At 38.1% G+C, this 19,216-nt stretch overlaps 2 protein-coding genes across 2 annotated transcripts; one reads left to right on the top strand and one right to left on the bottom strand.

Annotated features, from left to right (window-relative positions):
• Positions 1–2,865: 2,865 nt before the first annotated feature.
• Positions 2,866–4,710, top strand: LOC114358117 (uncharacterized). Its single transcript, XM_028311997.1, has one exon. It carries the CDS (start codon positions 2,895–2,897, stop codon positions 4,473–4,475), a length of 1,581 nt encoding a protein of 526 aa, XP_028167798.1. The 5' UTR covers positions 2,866–2,894; the 3' UTR covers positions 4,476–4,710.
• Positions 4,711–16,188: 11,478 nt separating this feature from the next.
• Positions 16,189–19,005, bottom strand: LOC114358133 (transcription factor Adf-1-like). Its single transcript, XM_028312018.1, has 3 exons — positions 18,576–19,005; positions 16,910–18,096; positions 16,189–16,411 (listed from the first exon to the last, which is right to left on the bottom strand). The coding sequence occupies exons 1-2, from the start codon at positions 18,718–18,720 to the stop codon at positions 17,486–17,488; spliced, it is 756 nt and encodes a 251-aa protein (XP_028167819.1). The 5' UTR covers positions 18,721–19,005; the 3' UTR covers positions 16,189–16,411; positions 16,910–17,485.
• Between the last annotated feature and the right edge of the window lie 211 nt (positions 19,006–19,216).

Here is a 19,216-nt window from a genome sequence, read left to right as displayed (position 1 = left end):
CACGAATAAAGTGAAACACCGGATTAGGACTACCGATGAAGTGCCCGTACATGGTAAAACTTATCGTTACCCGTTTGTACACCGACAGGAAGTTAGGGACCAAATCGAGAAAATGCTAGACCAGGGTATTATCAGACCATCTGACTCAGCTTGGAGTTCACCTATCTGGGTTGTACCCAAGAAGATAGATGCTTCTGGTAAGCAGAAATGGCGACTTGTGGTTGACTTCCGTAAACTTAATGAAAAGACTCTCGACGATAAGTACCCGATACCCAACATAAGTGACGTACTTGACAAGTTAGGGAAATGTCAATACTTTACGACCCTCGACCTGGCCAGTGGCTTCTACCAGGTAGAGATGGACCCTCAGGACATCACAAAGACCGCCTTCAATGTCGAGCATGGGCACTTTGAATTTCTCAGAATGCCCATGGGACTTAAGAACTCTCCATCCACCTTCCAGCGAGTGATGGACAATGTCCTCAGAGGCCTCCAGAATGACATATGTCTCGTTTATCTTGATGACATAATAGTCTTCAGCACCTCATTACAAGAACACATGGTTAATCTGGAGAAGGTCTTTCAAAGACTCCGAGAGTCAAACTTCAAAATTCAAATGGATAAATCTGAATTCTTGAAGCTGGAGACAGCTTATCTCGGCCATATCATCAGTCGGGATGGTATCAAGCCTAACCCTGACAAAATTTCTGCCATTCAGAAATATCCAATCCCCAAGACCACGAAGGAAATCAAGCAGTTCCTTGGACTTCTCGGTTACTACCGAAAGTTTATTCCAGACTTTGCCCGTACTACCAAACCCATGACTCAGTGTCTTAAAAAGGGCAGAAAAATCACCTTAGATCATGAATACGTTAATTGCTTCGAAAAATGCAAATCTTTACTCACTAACGATCCCATCCTCCAATATCCAGATTTCAGTAGAGACTTTAACTTAACCACCGATGCTTCAAATGTGGCCATTGGAGCCGTTCTATCCCAAGGCCCCATAGGTTCAGATAAGCCAGTATGCTATGCCTCCCGTACCTTGAACGAAAGTGAAATGAATTATAGCACCATTGAAAAGGAGCTATTAGCAATAGTATGGGCCACAAAGTACTTTAGACCATATTTATTCGGACGGAAATTCAAGATACTGACTGACCACAAACCTCTAGAATGGATGATGAATTTGAAGGAACCAAATTCACGTCTGACTAGATGGCGACTCAGACTTAGTGAATATGACTTTACTGTGCAGTATAAAAAGGGCAAAACCAATACTAACGCCGACGCTCTTTCACGCGTTGAAATCCACCTCGGTGACACCAGATCGCTCATGGAAGAAATAGATGAATTAAACTCCCTACTAGGCAATCCAACTGATACCCTGCATACAAAGCCAAACTCTTCCACTGAAACAGCGCATACCAGTAATGAGCATCCTATCCTGGAAATACCAATCACAGATGAACCCCTCAATAAATTTAACCGACAGATATGCCTCTCCGTAGTCAACGACGTTAAACGGAAACCTACTGTCACTAAACCCTTCGATACACATACTCGTATAAGCATTCAATTAGCAGAACAGAACCTAGAAGAAGATGTAGTAAATGCAGTCAAAGAATATGTCAATCCAAAGGTCAAAACCGCTCTCCTTATCAATCCACCACTAGCAATGTATTCTATCATCCCGATATTACAAGACAAGTTCAAAAGTTCATCAATGAACCTCATCTTAACTAAGACTGAAATAGAGAACGTTAAAGAGTATCTCCGTCAACAGGAGATTATTCGCCATTATCACGATGGTAAAACCAACCATCGCGGTATTAACGAATGCTACCTGGCTCTATCCCGAAAGTATTATTGGCCTAAAATGAAAGACCAAATAACTAAGTTCATAAATGAATGTACCATCTGTGGCCAAGGTAAATATGATAGGAATCCCATCAGACCTCAGTTTAACATCGTGCCTCCTGCCACGAAGCCTTTCGAGATAGTCCATATGGACCTATTTACCGTTCAAAGTGAGAAGTACGTAACCTTCATAGACGTCTTCACAAAGTATGGTCAAGCCTACCATCTACGTGATGGTACAGCTCTTAGCATACTCCAGTCCCTATTACAATTCTGCACCCACCATGGTGTACCTGTAACCATCATTACTGACAATGGAACGGAGTTCACAAACCAACTATTTCTGGAATTCACAAGATTACATAAAATCAATCATCATAGAATATTACCTCACTCTCCCAATGATAATGGAAATATAGAAAGATTTCACTCAACCCTCCTTGAACACCTCAGACTTCTAAAACTTCAGCATAAAGAAGAACCAGTCGTAAACCTCATGCCCTACGCACTTATTGCTTATAACAGCTCCATCCATAGCTTTACAAGATGTAGACCCTTCGACCTATTGAATGGACATTTTGACCCAAGAGATTGTCTGGATATCGATATATCTCAACACCTTCTACAACAATATACTCAAAACCATAGAGAGCAAATGAAAAAGGTCTATGACTTAATTAATAGTTCTTCCTTAGCTAACCGCACTGCTATTATAGACAATAGGAATCGGAACCGGGAACCAGAAACAGAATACGCACCTGATCAACAGATCTTCATCAAAAATCCTCTGGCTAGTCGTCAAAAAACCGCTGCTCGTTACACACAAGACACAGTTCTAGCAGACCTACCAATACACATATACACTTCTAAAAAACGCGGCCCTGTAGCCAAGTCACGCCTGAAACGAATCCCTAAAGCGGTTAATTTGTTACAGGATACTGTTAATAACGGCCCTCGGGTTCAGCCAACCTCAAGAGATAAAACTTGAGAGCTTGGATGACGGACCAGGACTGCTACCACATAAACTTGGACCTATGAAACTGACGACCCATCATCATACATTCATCCAGTACGTAGACTTAAACGACATCGAGGATAAAATTAACTCACTACAAATCCAACTTAAGAGCTACGAACAACGACTGACTAACGACACATTCTTACTGTACGAGACTCAGATCGACTATTTAGGCAACAAACTCAACAAGGTACTTAAACAACTAAGGTCATTAGAACCGAATAGAGCTAAAAGAGGCATTGTAGATGGCCTAGGCTCAGTAATAAAAAGCATTACCGGTAACTTAGATCATACGGATGCTGAGAAATATAATAAAGTAATTAATATTCTTAAAAGCAATCAGGATAAGGTTACAACTGAATTCAATAATCATATTAGTCTTTGTAAGGAGTGGATGTCTAAACACAATGATATCCTAACTCAATTATTAGATAATCAGAATAAGATTAATGCTACTATCGAAACAATATTAAATAGTGATGCTTATAAAGAAAACAGTCTTATCAAGTATGCGAAATTTGCTCAGTTATTGGTAATTGTAAGTGAGAATATTGAGGATTTAACTCAAGAATTAATTAGATTAGAAAACTGTCTAGCTTTTATACGTGCATCTAGCACACATCATTCAATGATAGATGTAGATGTTTTAAATTCAATGATAAGTAAACTTAAAGTTATTTATGGAACCGATCGAATAATTAATCTTGAACTAAGACAGTACTATGAAATAATAAAACCTGGTTCATATTATACAGAAAATCAAATAGTATTCATATTTCAATTCCCTATTATCTCCAAGGATGTATATAATCTATATCATTTATCAATAGTTCCCAATAAAAATGCACAGGCCCTTATCCCAACCTATCCCTACATAGCAACCAATGAGATCGCATTCATGTACATAGAGACAGAATGTCCGAAGCTAAACCACTGGTTCCTGTGTGAAAGCACTGCAAATCATCAGCTACGCACCAAGTCTGACTGCATCCAGGAGCTGATTGTTAACCAAATCCTGAAGGAGACCTGTGAATTTTCAACAATTACACTCAAGAGAGAAGCCATGGAGAAATTGGACGACCAGCATTATGTCCTGTCGTTCCCACATCCCACCAAGGTCCAGCTCATCTGTTCAAGACAAGACTACAATACGCTCCAGGGAAGCTATCTCATCACCATCCCCGTTGGCTGCCACCTGAAAACTGCGGAATTCACTATAACAAACGACAATGATGAGGTAAAAGGACAGCCTCTCAAACTGACTGAGATACCATTTGATGTAGAAGGACAAGTCAAGATATCATCTCATATGAACTTAAACTCGATCAACCTGCAAGAACTACATAGTATACAAGACAAAATCATGATGCAGACTCCGATCAAGATCGACGACGCTCAGCTTCACACCCTGTACCACACGACTGTACCGTTTTACATAGTACTATTAAGTGCAGTTGCACTTATCATCGTCATCTCATGCCGGCGCTACAACATTCTGAAATGTAACAAGAAGCCTTCAAGAAATGAACAACAGCCACCAATCCAGAAAGATCCAGAGGGCATCCCGGCAACATTTTCACTGAACGTGCTAAAATAGTCGCCGTTCTCAGAGGGGAGGAATTACGTAGCCGTACCCTTAGAAGATCGCTGAGGTTGCAGCCGCGCGCTCTGTATGAAAATACCTAAGTGTCGATATTGCAATTTGGCGCTGTGACGCAAATCTATTTCCTTTCAATATTGTTTAATTTAATTTGTCATTCCATAATCCGACTTCGATTAGGTTTCATCTCTTAGAAAGTAATTTCATGTAATTTTTTATTTCTTTTAATTAAATATATTTTAAATTAATTGGTTTTTTTTCGATCCTCCGGCTGCAGTAAACGTATTTACTGTATGCAATGATATTATATAAAAACAAAACTATATAATATCATTGACTGTATGTAATAATAAAAGACACTGACAAATAGTGGAAATTCACTACTTTGTCCTTAGTCTTATTTAACATAGAATAAACCCGATTTATTTTTTGGAATTGTAACTTGAACACGCAACCAACGACTCGGCTTAAACTAATTCAGCGAGATTTATCTGTATAAATTACCGACTTCACAGATCCCGAAACTAGCATGACAATGGAAATGTGATCTCATTCACATGGAACAAGTTTCGTTTGATTGGCCCCATGGAAATTCGGGTACATTTAAGTACATACTGCGGGGGTATTCAAATTGAATCGATTAGAGCCACATGCGGTCCCGGGTGCTTCAGACCAGTGGGTCTGAGAATGCAGTCAGGTCCGACACATGAAGGGTTAAATTTGAATCTCAATCACTTTTGAGCACTTTTGAAGTGACGTCACAAGTGAGGGTTTAAAATTTTTAGGGAATACAGTATTGTTTATTTGAGTAAATGCGTGTATTTAATATTGTATACCGAACAAATGTCCTTCAGGAATTTATAACGAAAATAGTTTTATTGCTTTTGAAGGGGCTGAAACTAAATCTTCTCGTACCTACTTATAACCAGAAATATTAATTATTATTTTAACTATGAAGTCGTGCACCACATTCCAGAAAGGGCATTTTTACTGGGAGTTCCTCTAGTCTTATTATATGATTTAATTTCATTAATTTATTGTTTTTGGGGTAGTTGTGTTCCCATGGCGTTTGCTTCCTCAAAGCGTCGTTTGATTGAGGACGTCCAGCGACGAGCATCCGTCGCGGCCGCGGCAATTATTACAAGAGTCAATTTTGCTTTATGGCCCATAAAACTAGGACTTCGTTACACCGTGCTGTAACAAACCATCAAAATAGTGCATTCTCAATAGTGGTTTAATAACAAACCATCAATAGCACAACTGCAATGGTGGTCAAAAGGCTAGTTGTGCTCAAATTGTGAAAGTATACTTAGGCGCAATGCTGCCGGACTTTTGTGCACCACTTCTAGAGATGTGCTAAACTCATGCTGTTATCATTTTTATGTCACCTTTTTGGTCTGATCTTCACCTTCCATCAGCTGAGAACGTCAAGAGCTCTCTGTTGTGGTTAAAAATATGTTTTTGTTAAATAAATTGATGTAATTGTTTTTCATATTTCGAGCCCTACCTGCCCTGTTTTTTTTCGGCTAGATTACAATCCGGTGTGATTGCATCCCGGTTCCCGAGTGCCCCCCGAGCCTGCCGGACTCACAGGCCATTACTCCAGCGATTCGGTACACATCTCCGGCTTTATGGCCAACCCTGGCCAGGGCTGGAACAAAGGATCTGGCCAACCTTTGCCAGAACCACAAAAGGGAGGGCGATTGTTTCAAATGAGATGGTACGAGTCATTTTATAAACAAAGAATATCATTGCGGTCTGTATTTTTCCCACAAAATTACAAAAAATCGTTTAAAAAACCCAAAACGATTCCAAAATTCTTTTATAATCTACCATAAAATCTTCAAATTTTATCATATAGTTGAACTTTTAGCTTAGAGGACCTGCATAATATTATCTGCTAGGGCTACAAATTTAACATGGTTTTCAGATAAGAAAGTTGACCTATGGCAATATTTCTTTTTAGGTTTGACGTTATCTTTCCTTCCTGAATGTATGTCATTCGACCAACTTTTATCTTGAGAATACTAAGTTTTTTCCGAGAGATATGCTGGTGTATGTTCTGTACACTATACAGTCCAATTCTCTAGTTCCTTGAGTTAAAACTCATAAAAACTCATTTAATTTTGCAAATAGGCATTTAAAAAGCACTTTAACATTAAAAGTACAGTTTAAACTAAAACTTGTGTCAGCCCTAACCAGGAAGGTACATTCGGAAGATTTACCAGCCGAAGGGATGTTTGAGTTACGACACTGCGAGATGTGACGCTCCATTAAACTAATTGTCAAACAATACGTCATCGGTTGAATACAAGTGAAATGGACAGGAAATTACTAACATAAATACTCAAAGTGCATTGTTAGCGGGCTAACCTAAGATTAATGTTCATTTGATTTTAGTTTGTTGTTTGCAGACGTCACGTGTGCACGCGCAGTGTACTGAGACGGCGACGTATAGTCTTAAGGCCTCCTCACACAAATATAGCTCGATCCAAGACCTTTCAAGTAAATTAAAAATGAAACCAGAGATGAAAGGCGATATAATAATGTATAACTTAGTCCAAATGTCAAGGGATAGGGAACACTTAAGATAAAGCAATGTGGGCGCGGCTGTTGCTAAAACACTTGAAATTTAGCACAGATGTATTCACTAAGGAATACAAAAAATGTGTCAGCTGTTGGAGTTTCTATAAAAAATACGGACGGATGCGAATATGTGCTCGAACTAACGCTTACTCTCTAATATTTATTACCAAAATGGGTCAGAGCTGAGGAATGAATAACGGCATGGTTCCGGTATCTTTGGGGTCCATAAGATGAAACACCTGAAACACTTTCTTATTGAACCATAAAGGTCATAGCAGACTTATCAACTCGGAAAGAAAACTCGTAAAGTGTGCGTTGCAGTATGGAGTTTCATACAAAGAATACTGACCGACTCGAATTGATACGGTTACGATTCCTTTCTGGGTTGATACAATATGTGCCAACATCATTAAATCGATTTTCTAAATTTTATTACTCATAGAAAGATAATCTTAACAAAGTAATAGTTATCTAAGTATCATCTTGTAGTACTATAGAAACAAATTCTCTATTCAATCTCTCTTCCCCGTCGTAAACCTCCCTCCGTCCATTAGTTGGTATCGAACCCACTACCATCTCTGCTACTAAAGATCCTATCACTCACTCATACATACAAATACTTTGCTTACTGAGTAATGCGAACGGAAGAACATAGAAGTAGTCGTAATAAATATCTACGTTTTTGCGCCGTTTCAATAATTGGAAGTTTTGTTGTACAAATTGGCGGCCATTTTACAGCTACGTGCGTGAATCTGATTGGGGATTTTTACGTGTAAAATAAATTAAAAATATATCCGTATTGTACAAATATTAGTAATAAGTCTGTATGACTTCATAATATCCGCTGTTATTTGTATATTACCTACTCGTAAGTGATAAAACTGCAAACGTTTACCTCCATATCAGTTCAAAAGTCAAAACAGTTCCAACTACGTTACATTTTACGTACTGCCCTTTACCCTACATGACGCGCCCTATGGAAAAATATAACTCGGTAACTTCATGAATTTCATCAGTTTCCTGCATCCCTCTCTTCCGCGTCGCCCCGTCCCTTTCCCCGCCAATCAACATTATAACGATAGAGTGACATTGAGCGTAAGATTGCGCAGTTACATCACTTTTCTACCGAAAATATTTTCGCCAAGCCAATCTGATCTCTATTTGAGGGGGTTAAAGCTGAAAAGTTATTGAGTACGGGTTGCAAAGTTGGTAGGGTAGTAGGAAGTGTATCCCTCGGGGAGTTGCTATCTCCATTGCTGTCAGCTGACGCATCAGGCGGGCGTACAGGCGAGAACACAAGAACTAAACTCTGGCATTTTATCTCGTTGCGATAGGTGTTATTTTGCAATGAAATTTAAGTTGTGTGATGTTCTAGCGACTGTACATTAGGTGGGGATAGACTTGTCGTAAGTGCTATTGCGTCTTTTACTTGAAATGAGGAATAATATTATGTCAATAAAATTATCAGATTAAGCCGTTTCAATAAATATTATCAATGCAGTAGTTTCTAACATTACTTGTACTGGAGTTATCCTAATTAAGAGCCACCTAATTGCCTAATATACACGCACCTGGACTTACCCTAAATAAACGAGACATAATGACACGATTTGTTTAAAAAAAAAAACAGTTAAAATAATAACTGTAGTAATAATTGCTTGTTACAAGCAATATTCAGAGTAATTAGGATTATAAAAAATTCAATCAAAGTTTTTACTGTCCAAGAATTCTACTAAAACAAATACACAATTAGAAAGGAATTAAATTAATTGAGTATAATTTCACTAAAAACTAATATTTGTTTGGCCATTTCAATATTTGGACAGCTCATTTACTAGCAATAGTGTACAAAATTTAATGACAACGTATCAGACTTTCAGACTGTAGCTAGGTGTTTCAAAATAGCACATAATTACAGGTAGATAGGGTGCAATGTTTGTTTGATTGATAGTAGTCCATCCACATAAATCAGTCAATCAGTTAAAACGACCGTGGTCCAGTGGTTAGAGAGTTGTTACTTGTTCAATGATAAAATATATTAATTGACGCACTTGTTCCCAGTTTTGTACAATATAGTGAACATTATAATATTATTTCAGTGTTTCTACAGTAAAATATATAAATGAAATGAAATTTTTCAGTTATTTTCACATAAAAACCAAACAAAACGATTTAAATAAAGTTAGATAAACTTAGACAGTTCGATTTTTTCAAGTTGTTTATTTAAAATTTAGTTTGAGAAGCGACACTATTCGCTAAGAAATTTTAAAACGACTTGATTACTGAAACTTGATATGATTTTCAGCATGAAGTTCTAAATCGTTTAATTAAATGAAGAACCTAATTTGCAAGTCGGTTAAAAATACCATCATGTGAAATTAAGATTTTCTACCTACACCCTATATTAATTTCGGTTCCCACCCAGCACGCATATGCATGCAAAGTGGTCAGCGCATCTGCATTCGTTGCATATGCATGCCATCTCCGCGGGGGCAATCTGGGCTCACGAGACACTTTGTGAGGAAAATTCTAAAAATAGGGACCTTTGCTGAGGGATTTACTTTGTTGAGCGTTGCTTTGAGGCTCTGTTATAGGAATGTGGACCTTATTGCAGAAGCTTGAAAGAAGTTACATAGTTCCATATTTGCAACTTTAGGTTAATTACTGTAAACTTAAGCTCGGGAAATAATTAAATATTGAAACATTTGAAAACTGATACATTTTTTTGTAAGTTTTCAATTTCCAGAATATTCAGTTTTTGGTTGTAGAAAAAAAACCTATTTCGGTAGAAAGATTCTAAACGAATAACGTCATTTATTATTCAATTTACAGAAATAACAAGAAGAAGAATTATTCCAAGACTGTGGTAAAAAACAAAACTGGTTGTAAACGTTTAATTAAATAAAAACCTTCTTCAACAAACGAATATCACAATAACACCATAACAGTTATAAACTAATTACAATCTTAATGAATTCACAAAGCTGCAACAGTACAGCTGATGTGGAAATTCCGTCGAGTTCTAAAACCAACCATAATGTTAATAGTAAAAGTTTCATTTTCCAATGCCATGAGCCACCCCTAACAGCTGACTTTAAAGATGGGAAACGGTCATTAGTCCAAAAGAAGCTTTATTCCTGAGGGGTGAAAGAAGAATTTGGTGCAGCAATTACAATCAGCTGTTGGCTGCCAATGTGTACGCCACTGTGTGGCAACACTCGACACGACAAAAAATATTCTAAAGAAATAATTTTGCTCGAATGCTTTGTCAAGTAGGAATTTTGGATAAATACAATCAATCCCAACTAATATTATAAATGCGAAAGTAACTCTGTCTGTCTGTCTGTCTGTTACGCTTTCCCGCTTAAACCTCGCAACCGATTTTGATGAAATTTGGCATAGAGATAGTTTGAGTCCCGGGAAAGAACATAGGATAGTTTTTATCCCGGTTTTTGAAACAGGGACGCGCGCGATAAAGTTTTTCTGTGACAGACAAAATTCTACGCGGGCGAAGCCGCGGGCGGAAAGCTAGTTATTCAATAAATTGCTTGTATGTACCCAAATAGAGTGTATGACTTTTGTATTGACAATATCGCTTAGCAATTTGTTTGGAATTGTTGATTTCAACAACACGATTAATCTGAGTCATCAACATTTTGAGGTACCTAACCTATTCCTCGAAGCGCACCTACGAGTATGTTATGTTGCCCTGGTACATTTTATTCATCTTAGTAGCTACATACCTATTGTATGTACCTATGTTTTTAATATTTTTAAATACTTAATACAAGTCGCCCGGTAAGCAGATAGTCGTCGATTCAATTCCCACTTCGGCACCTAGGCACCACATAGGCATTAAATTTTTCTAGCTATTAAAAAAACTGTTTGCACTGAGTTGAACCACCATTTCTCTCGCGCTGTGAGTGTTCCCATCCAATCCACGTCCACACATCTAAAGAGGGCAGCAATTTAATTACGGAGGGCTTCCCTCCGACGTTTGACTCGCCCGTTTGTCGCAATAACATTGTTTGTGACGTAACGGGAGTGTAACCGAACAATGCAAAGGGCAATGTGAACGCGAGATAGCAAAGGGTAAATAAAATTGGTAGGGCTTATAGTGGGTCATTAGGAACCATTAATCTGCTGCTGTTGTAAAGTAAGAAATAAAAAAATCGGTAAAAAATTACAAATAAGAGTTATGTTGCTAAGTTGTCAGGAGGGATAACCTTTGTCTAGCAATGGATATCATTTGACTGAAACAAACGAAAGAACGAACGGAATATTTATTTGTATGAGTGTGAGTGGAAATCCTTGGGGGAGGCCTATGTCCAGCAGTGGACGTCATTTGGCTAAAACGAACGTGTGTATGAGTTTAACCACATTACATTTAAATAATATGGAAACAATATTGTGAAGGGATTAAACTGCGGCTTCTGACAGTCTACAAGGTCCTAACTACTCGGCAAAAAGTCTGAAACCTGTATCCATCTTAATCCATCGTATATTCCTGCAATTTTTTTTCATTATACCCGTGTAGAATATGAGCATATTTTATTTGCCTAGCAATCGTTCCACCCCAGCACTCAATCCAAATTACTCGCGTATCGGCGACTGTGTCGTTCGTCAGCCGTGCTAAAGTGACACAATACCCATCAGCCAGCTGGCGTTTACACCCCAAGACTAAAACGGCTTTGCTACAGTCGAAGTAAATTACAGTAGGATTTCTGTCAGTGAAAGCTCTATTCCGCATATAAACGCTAGCTCCGCCAAAATAGCACAAATAAAATGCGCTACATTTGTATCAAATATGGATTTTGAAAGAAAGACAGTGAGATCTATCCAACTAGTGTCAACGAAGGTAAACTTCGAAGGCGATATGATACACCTTTGATGATCTTTTTTGATGTTACTACTTTATGAAAGAGAGACACGCATATCCAGCCCTGCATAGTAGGTAATCCAGGCAAAACTTTTCTAGCAATAAGGCATCATTTTCAAATCATATGCCTATGGTTCCGGAGTTTGAAGATTAGGGTTACTCTACATCTCTCCCCTATGGCCGCCAAAGAACCCCCGCAGTGGTCGTAAACGCGCTTACGCCGTAAAACGCGCGATAAAAAGCGTTTGATATTAAAATCGGTGGAGAAAATGCAAAATATATTGTTGTGAGCGACAACCTTCGCATAGCGAGTGTGAGCTTATGATAAGATCCTACATAATTTAAATATATTGCTAGGTGTCTCTTGCGTGCGCATAAAAACATGATATTCAGGCTTTCACTTTTCTCGTGTACTGCTGAAAAGAGTATGCGCGATGTTTTATGTATTTGAATAAATTCAGTTTATTATCTCCACACACAAATTGACTCTACGTGAGAATCACAGGCAACGTCATGTGTTTTAGTTTTGCAAACAGTTATTGGATCGCTCTTTTTATTTCGATTCGATCACACAAACGTTGACATTTTTTTACACTCTAACCCAGTTTCTTTGTTGACTTGTAAGCACGTAGTATGATAGTGTGATATGTAGATAGGGTCTTTTTAGAGTCTTTCAACGACTTGGCCCATAATGCCGCATCTAAAATAAGAAAAATTAAATTTTCAACACCATTTCGTCAATAATATGGCCCGAGGTAATAAATTGAAATTCCCTTCTACTTTTACGATCGTTATAGATACGCTAAAACGAGTATTGTATGACATAAGCCTTCGAAAAGCAGCGGAGGTGCATGACCGAAGACAATAGCCAGATAGCAGCCGTAAAGATCCAATCGCTGGGAGAGGTAGTATTCATTTACATATGGACTAAGCCCTACTTACTATCTAATTTTCTATGTAATATAAATAAGAATTTATGTACAACCTAACAGTTTATAAGTAAAATGCATCTACCTAACTACTAAACATATAAATTATATCATTATAACTTAACTTAAAATGTTTGTAACAGAATCGAAAGCTGTTGGCTCGACTCGTAAATCTCGCAATGCATCTGAATTTAAGTCAGAAATAAAAACAGCAATCATTTATCTTATTCTTAAAATACGGAATATTCTCAAGAACGTTGCCACCAACAAAGCAAGACAAACACGCCAATAAAAATATTCCAGCCGATGCCAAACATTTGTCGAAGCTTAAAAATTGCTCCTGTCAGGATCGAACGCCGATCGATCTGTCAACGCAATTTATTGCCGCCATGCATGTGAGGAAAAAGTGCACTACACTGCACCTTTGGCAGCTTGTGCAGCTATGTGTTTTTATTCGTGTTACTAGGCATATTTTATTATGGCTTACAAATGGCAGACATTTTAAGTTGGGTTAATATGGACACTTTATGAGTTACGCCATTCTGCTAGATGACACATCATCTCTTTATTACACTTTTGCGTTTTATTGTACCCTATGAGATACATACACCTATTGTTTCATTTTACTAAATGTTTCGTTCCTGAACCATCAGTGACCACTGACCATGAACAGTAAGTTATTGTCAACAAAGCAATCTTTGTTGACAATAACCTCTTTTCTCATATCAATGTAAAAGCATTAAGTAGCATTTAAATCATACATTTTGAAACAATATTATCGGTAATTCAACTCGATATCAATCGGTTAAGCCTATTCCGTTGTCTTATTGTTCGTAATGAGCGTACTTAATCAAAACATAGAAGAACCTAAGAAGAAAAGAGTTCAGAATATCTAAATAAGTAGGTACATAGTCAGTTTTCTTCACACGAGTACAAAACTCTTTTCAAATAGGTAGATAGTTTCGCAATATTTCTAACTTATTAGTGTGGTGTACAATGAAAATGTTTTAGGTAACATAAGTCTCAGAAAACTAAATATAGAGTTTGCAGAACACACCTCATCTTTTCGCTTCATCAGAATTAACGCAGTTTCATTACTCACTCCATAGCAACAGCTGTAGGACTGTTTGATGAGTAAGTTTCTTCAAAAACTGTGTTGCTGCCTTGCAGAGAGATCTTGGAATTCGTTATGAGCAAACTAAAAATGAAAATTGCAATTGATTTAAATAAGCTGCTTCTATGTATTTTAACTGCCTTAGACTTTTGTTTGTGATGGACGTGATAAATAATCTTCGGGCGAGTGCGGCGAGCCCTTCTGACCTTTAGAAAGTCGCTCCAAACCATTGTTATTCAGGGCTCTGGGCCACTTTTATTAGATTACTTGTTTGATTAATTAACCGCATTTTGATAAGGAGGAACAATACTCCCGCTTATGGTTAGGAAATTGCATAAAAATTGATTTATGTAAGTAATCTTTGAGTAAATGATTGTTATAGCGTTTTAAAGTTGTATAAGGCGTTAAATAAGAATAAAGAGACCGAAACTCGTTAGAACCAATTTTGGTATACTTAACAGAAATACGCAGGACACAAAAACCAAAAGTATAAAAAGAAATCTTGCGTCAATACGTAGACCAATAATAAAGCCGTATACCTGAATCTATACTTAGTCTTAAGAAAATGTCGATTCTTACCTACGTCATGCCTGGTGGAATCATTAACAAGGAACTATTTTGGATTAGCAACAAGCAGTTTTATTAAGTAGCGGATATTCATTCATGTCTAACCCACTGAAGAAAGCTTTATACATTTTGGTAAGCATGGAGATATATTGAATCTAGAAGAAGGACAAAGTAAGCTGCCTTTTGTCGCAGAAAATTAAAGCCATGAAGATGAAGGTTTGTTTGTGGTTTACAGAGATAGATGCACCGTTTTCTTGCCTCATTCATTTCATCCACGAAGACGCGCCCCACCAATTTTTAGTCGAGGGAAGCGCGGGGTGCGGGGAGTTTGATCCGAGCAATCCAAGCCTCATTATTGTAGTGTGCGTGTGCACTCATGGATAATAAAGCGTGTACCGATAACACTCAAACATTCGCGGAAGAATGATGGGGCGCTTCTTGGTGGATGAAACGATCTATAGTAGACTTTGAAATTAGTAAATTCTTCAGCACCTCCGAGCAAAATTTTATTTTATTTATTTTACCAATGGTCCGTGACCGTCACTCGGCATGGGGCACACTGAAAACCAGCGCAGTGGCCTTCGTCACCGTGGGCCACGGCATATGCTGAGTGGGGTCCCGTTGCTTTGGGCATCTTGTTGGGGGATGGGTGGCACTGCTCAGTTTACTCTTGTTTTTATTTTTTCTTCTTCCATTATTATGTGCCACTGTCATGTCTATGTAATTGCCTGTATTTGTGTGATGTCCATTGTAATAAATGTATCTTTCTTTCTTTCTTTCAAAATCAACCACCATAAACGCTACACCCGCGTGCTCACACAGGACCGCCCGCGCTTTACGACTTCCCATCGAAACTCTGTTAACTGCTTTCCGCCTGCGCCATAAAACGCCCCAACTATCGCTTTACATTAATAAATACAGCTTTGATAACATCCACTGTGCAGTTTGTTTCGTTTCCTTTTGAATTTTGAAAGAACGTTTAGTTTGGCTCATGCTAATCGCGTTAATTTTTAATGAATCGGCTCTTTAGCAGGCATGAAGCAAAAGTAGCGATAAAGCTTGCAATGTGAGCTTATGCCGTCATAAAACAAGAGTTTAATAAGATAGGTATTTAGCTTTTAAATAAGTTGTATCTTTGTAGGCAAAATAAGTAATGAACTATAGTACCTACCCAGATCGAAAGAGGCAATGTAAAAGTTAAAGACGTTCGATTCAAAAAATAATAACAACAACAACAGTTATCGGCATAATATCTATGACAATAGCAAATGATATCCTCACACTATCCTGTTTCTAAACAGACATCATCTGTAAGCCCTTGTAATCCACCGCGTCGAATTAATCACCGCACAAATACGCGTTTCGAAGCGACCCGGCCGGGAATCGAACCGCAACCCTCCGGTTAGTCACGTAACCATTCAATCTGCTTAGGGATCCATGCGGTATTGAGTTTCGGGACGGACTGTCACCGTATTATCACAGTAGGTGTTCGTTCCTTGTGAAGAAAGTTTAATTTTGACTTAGGGCTGTTTTTTTAGATCACTTACTTCTGTTTATGTCTATTCTGTTAAATAAAACATTGTTATGGAACAAGTGAGCTAATAAACAGTGGTTGGTAAATCATAGTACAATTCGTAAGTAGGTATCACTTTTTAATCAAGATTTTTTTTTACAAAATATTTATGTGCAGTGTCAGTAGACCTACGAATTCCTTGGTATCTATAAAGTTCAAAGTATAATTGGTCATTGGTGAAGTTGTAATTTCTACTGACTGTACAAGTTTATGAAATCTAAGAAAAACATTACGAAAAACTTAAAAAATACCAATTACAATTACAATAATAGGTAACTGTATCATGTCGTTACATTCCCTCTAATATGGTCGAGTGAAGCGATGGCTGGTTCACTCGTCATGTCTGTGAACAGGCGCTGCTTTCGGGGACTGGTCAATCCAAGTTATTCAAATTTATGTATGCGAGTCATTTCTACTAGTATCTTAATATGTAAGTCTAGATATTAGCACGTCACTACCTTGTTTAATATACCACGCAATCTTGTATACCCATTCTTATAAGATACACCATACAAGAATGCATGGTAAATTCAGTGAACTGCTCCTGAATCGAATGTACCTACTACTACTATTTCTATTTATTTATATTAACCGGCAGACAGTGGTGACTGAGTTTGTTGCGGCGCTTCTTCTCAGCACTTGCCAAATGTTGGTCTCGAAGCGCTGGTAGGGTAAAAAGATTATGAGACATGTAGAGGCTCCTTAAGAGCAAAATGACGATTTGTAAGAACTATTTATTAGTCCAAACAAATAAAGAAATTTTGACTTTGACTTTGACTTTATGTCACAATCATTTATAATTTGGTCAAGTTTACTGTGTTTTAGTTATCAGCTGTCAGCCAATCGAAAAGCTTATCCGACAGTCTCATTATTTATTTATTATCTTATATAACTCATAAAGATAATCGCCTTTTGGAAAGGACATTAATAAATGATGAGTACCTGGAACTGTTTAAGTAACGGATATTAATGAGCAAATTAGGTAAAGGTCCACCTTTAATATCGTAATGACAAGTCTTACTAATATGTTCTGGAAGTACCTACTCCTGCCCTGATATCAATTAATTGCAAATAACACAATGAAAGATAATTACCTACATACATAACGGTAACAATAGCTAACAAATAATTTACACTATTTGGCAGAGTAAACTAATAAACGAATTTATCGACATCGAAATTCACAACTTGTAAACTAAAAATTAACACTTCTTGAATTAATAAATGAACGATTTATGGAATGTCGATCCCATACAAACAATTATTTATTTATTTGAGCATCATGGACCTCTTTAGAATTGAACACGTTTATTTACACATTGTGTGAACAATAAAACCTAAAAATTCAACATGTGTCAACTAAGAATTGTCGTCAGACTTGTGTTCATCGTTGCTAAGTTTGGATTTCTTCTTGGTGGGCGGTTCCCCTTCCAGCTCGGCCTCCATTATGACCTTGGCTATCTTGAACTTGACCGCCGCCTGCTGCCTCCGCGACAGCTTCTTAATCAGCTTGGAGTACCCTAGGAAGATCAGGTCTGTCTCGTCATAGTCCGCCGTGTTCATATTGCTCATGCTGTTTGTACTTACATCGTTCTTTATATAGTACTGAGCTATTTCTGGTTGGGGTTGGGGTTCGGGCGCCGGTTGCGTTATCACAAAGATGGGATCTTCACACTCTGATTCTGTGTTTTCTCCTTTGATTTTCGGTATCGGCATCAGTTCTTCTGTTTCTGTGGTCTTCTGTGAGTCGTCAGTGGCTTTCTGGGTGTCCTTTAACAGCTTGCGCTTCCTGACGCCGCGGTTGGCGCGCGTGGGCATGCCCTCTATGAAGGGCTGCATGAAGGACATCGGCTCCACCCAGGGCCAGTAGCGGTAGCGGTCGATGTAGGTGGACGTCTCACCCTTGGCCGCTCGTAGGTGCTTGCTGTAGGAATCCTTGAGGTTCTTCCAACGGCTTTTGGGGATATCTCCTGAAAAAAAAATTTTTTTTTGCTCAGTTATACAGTGATAAACCCAGTCTGTAAGATCTAGACATCTGTCTGACACATCACATATTACAATAATGCCATGACAGTTCATGGCATTATTGTGATAGTGTGATGATTCATGTTGTGACGGTAGTCCGTCACAACATTAAAATACAAAAACCAACTTTCAAGTCGTATTGTAGCACTTAAGACTAATTTTGTATTACTATAATACAAAACACATAATACGTCACTATCTATTTTTTATTCTAATGTCATATCATGTCACAGTCTCGTATACCTCAACTTAGCACACCAAAATACATGCAGATTCATCAAAAAAGTTTACGTTTGAATCGAACCTGCGACCTATTAGGTTCTACACGACTCGCCACGCACCACGCCATGGCGCCATCAAACGTAAACTAACTAGTTTGACCGCTGTAGTAAAGGTATAAATAAATAAAACAAATAAAACTCACCATCATGTTCCTGCAAAGACTCGGCGATACTTTCCCAAATTTTGTTTTTTAGTCTCCCATCTTTATATTCGTCGTGTGACGTGTCGTACAGTATAGGGTAATGGCGGACTATTTCGATAAGTTCCTCTGTTTTGTCGATATTCATTGTATCTTTGTACTTTTGACCGCAAAGTAAGATGTAGTCCGCTCACTGTGCGCACGGTTCAATCAATTCCGTAACTGTGATAGCGCGGTAATCAGAAATTATAGACTGTACGAGTTTAGAATTAAGGTCCAATTCCGAGTGAAATCGGCGTCGCGGTTATCAGTAGATCGCAAATGGAGCTCGGAGTTCGCGATTTTGTAACGTAAACGCCCAGCTGTGGGCAAAACGCGGCGCGACGCGACGTGCGGTCTCGCCTGCCGAGTGCGTGCGACTGACCGCCACCGCTCCCGCGCCCGCGCGTGCCCCCCGCTTATCGACATGTATAGGGTTGACAATGATTTTAAGGCAATAAAACTTGAAATATTTAATAATATTTAACTTTTTATCTTTTTTTTTTTCAAACTATGTTATAAAAAACAAATTTTATAAAATCAATTCCATATTTTATTAACCAGTGCGTTTAATAAATATCTGTAATAATATTGAATACTAGCGG

This window comes from Ostrinia furnacalis, unplaced genomic scaffold (genome assembly GCF_004193835.3).
Source record: "Ostrinia furnacalis isolate ACB-3 unplaced genomic scaffold, ASM419383v2 OfSCF0267, whole genome shotgun sequence".
Taxonomy (NCBI): Eukaryota; Metazoa; Arthropoda; class Insecta; order Lepidoptera; family Crambidae; genus Ostrinia; species Ostrinia furnacalis.
Note: the sequence above shows the minus strand (reverse complement) of the source record. Positions and strands in the feature narration are given on the sequence as shown.

Excerpts from the sequence above, each read along its gene's own strand:
- LOC114358133 (XM_028312018.1), bottom strand. The coding sequence starts at position 18,720 with ATGAATATCGACAAAACAGAGGAACTTATCGAAATAGTCCGCCATTAC. Across the intron at positions 18,097-18,575 it reads GTCTTTGCAGGAACATGATG|GAGATATCCCCAAAAGCCGT; the intron begins GTGAGTTTTATT and ends TTTTTTTTTCAG.
- LOC114358117 (XM_028311997.1), top strand. The coding sequence starts at position 2,895 with ATGAAACTGACGACCCATCATCATACATTCATCCAGTACGTAGACTTA.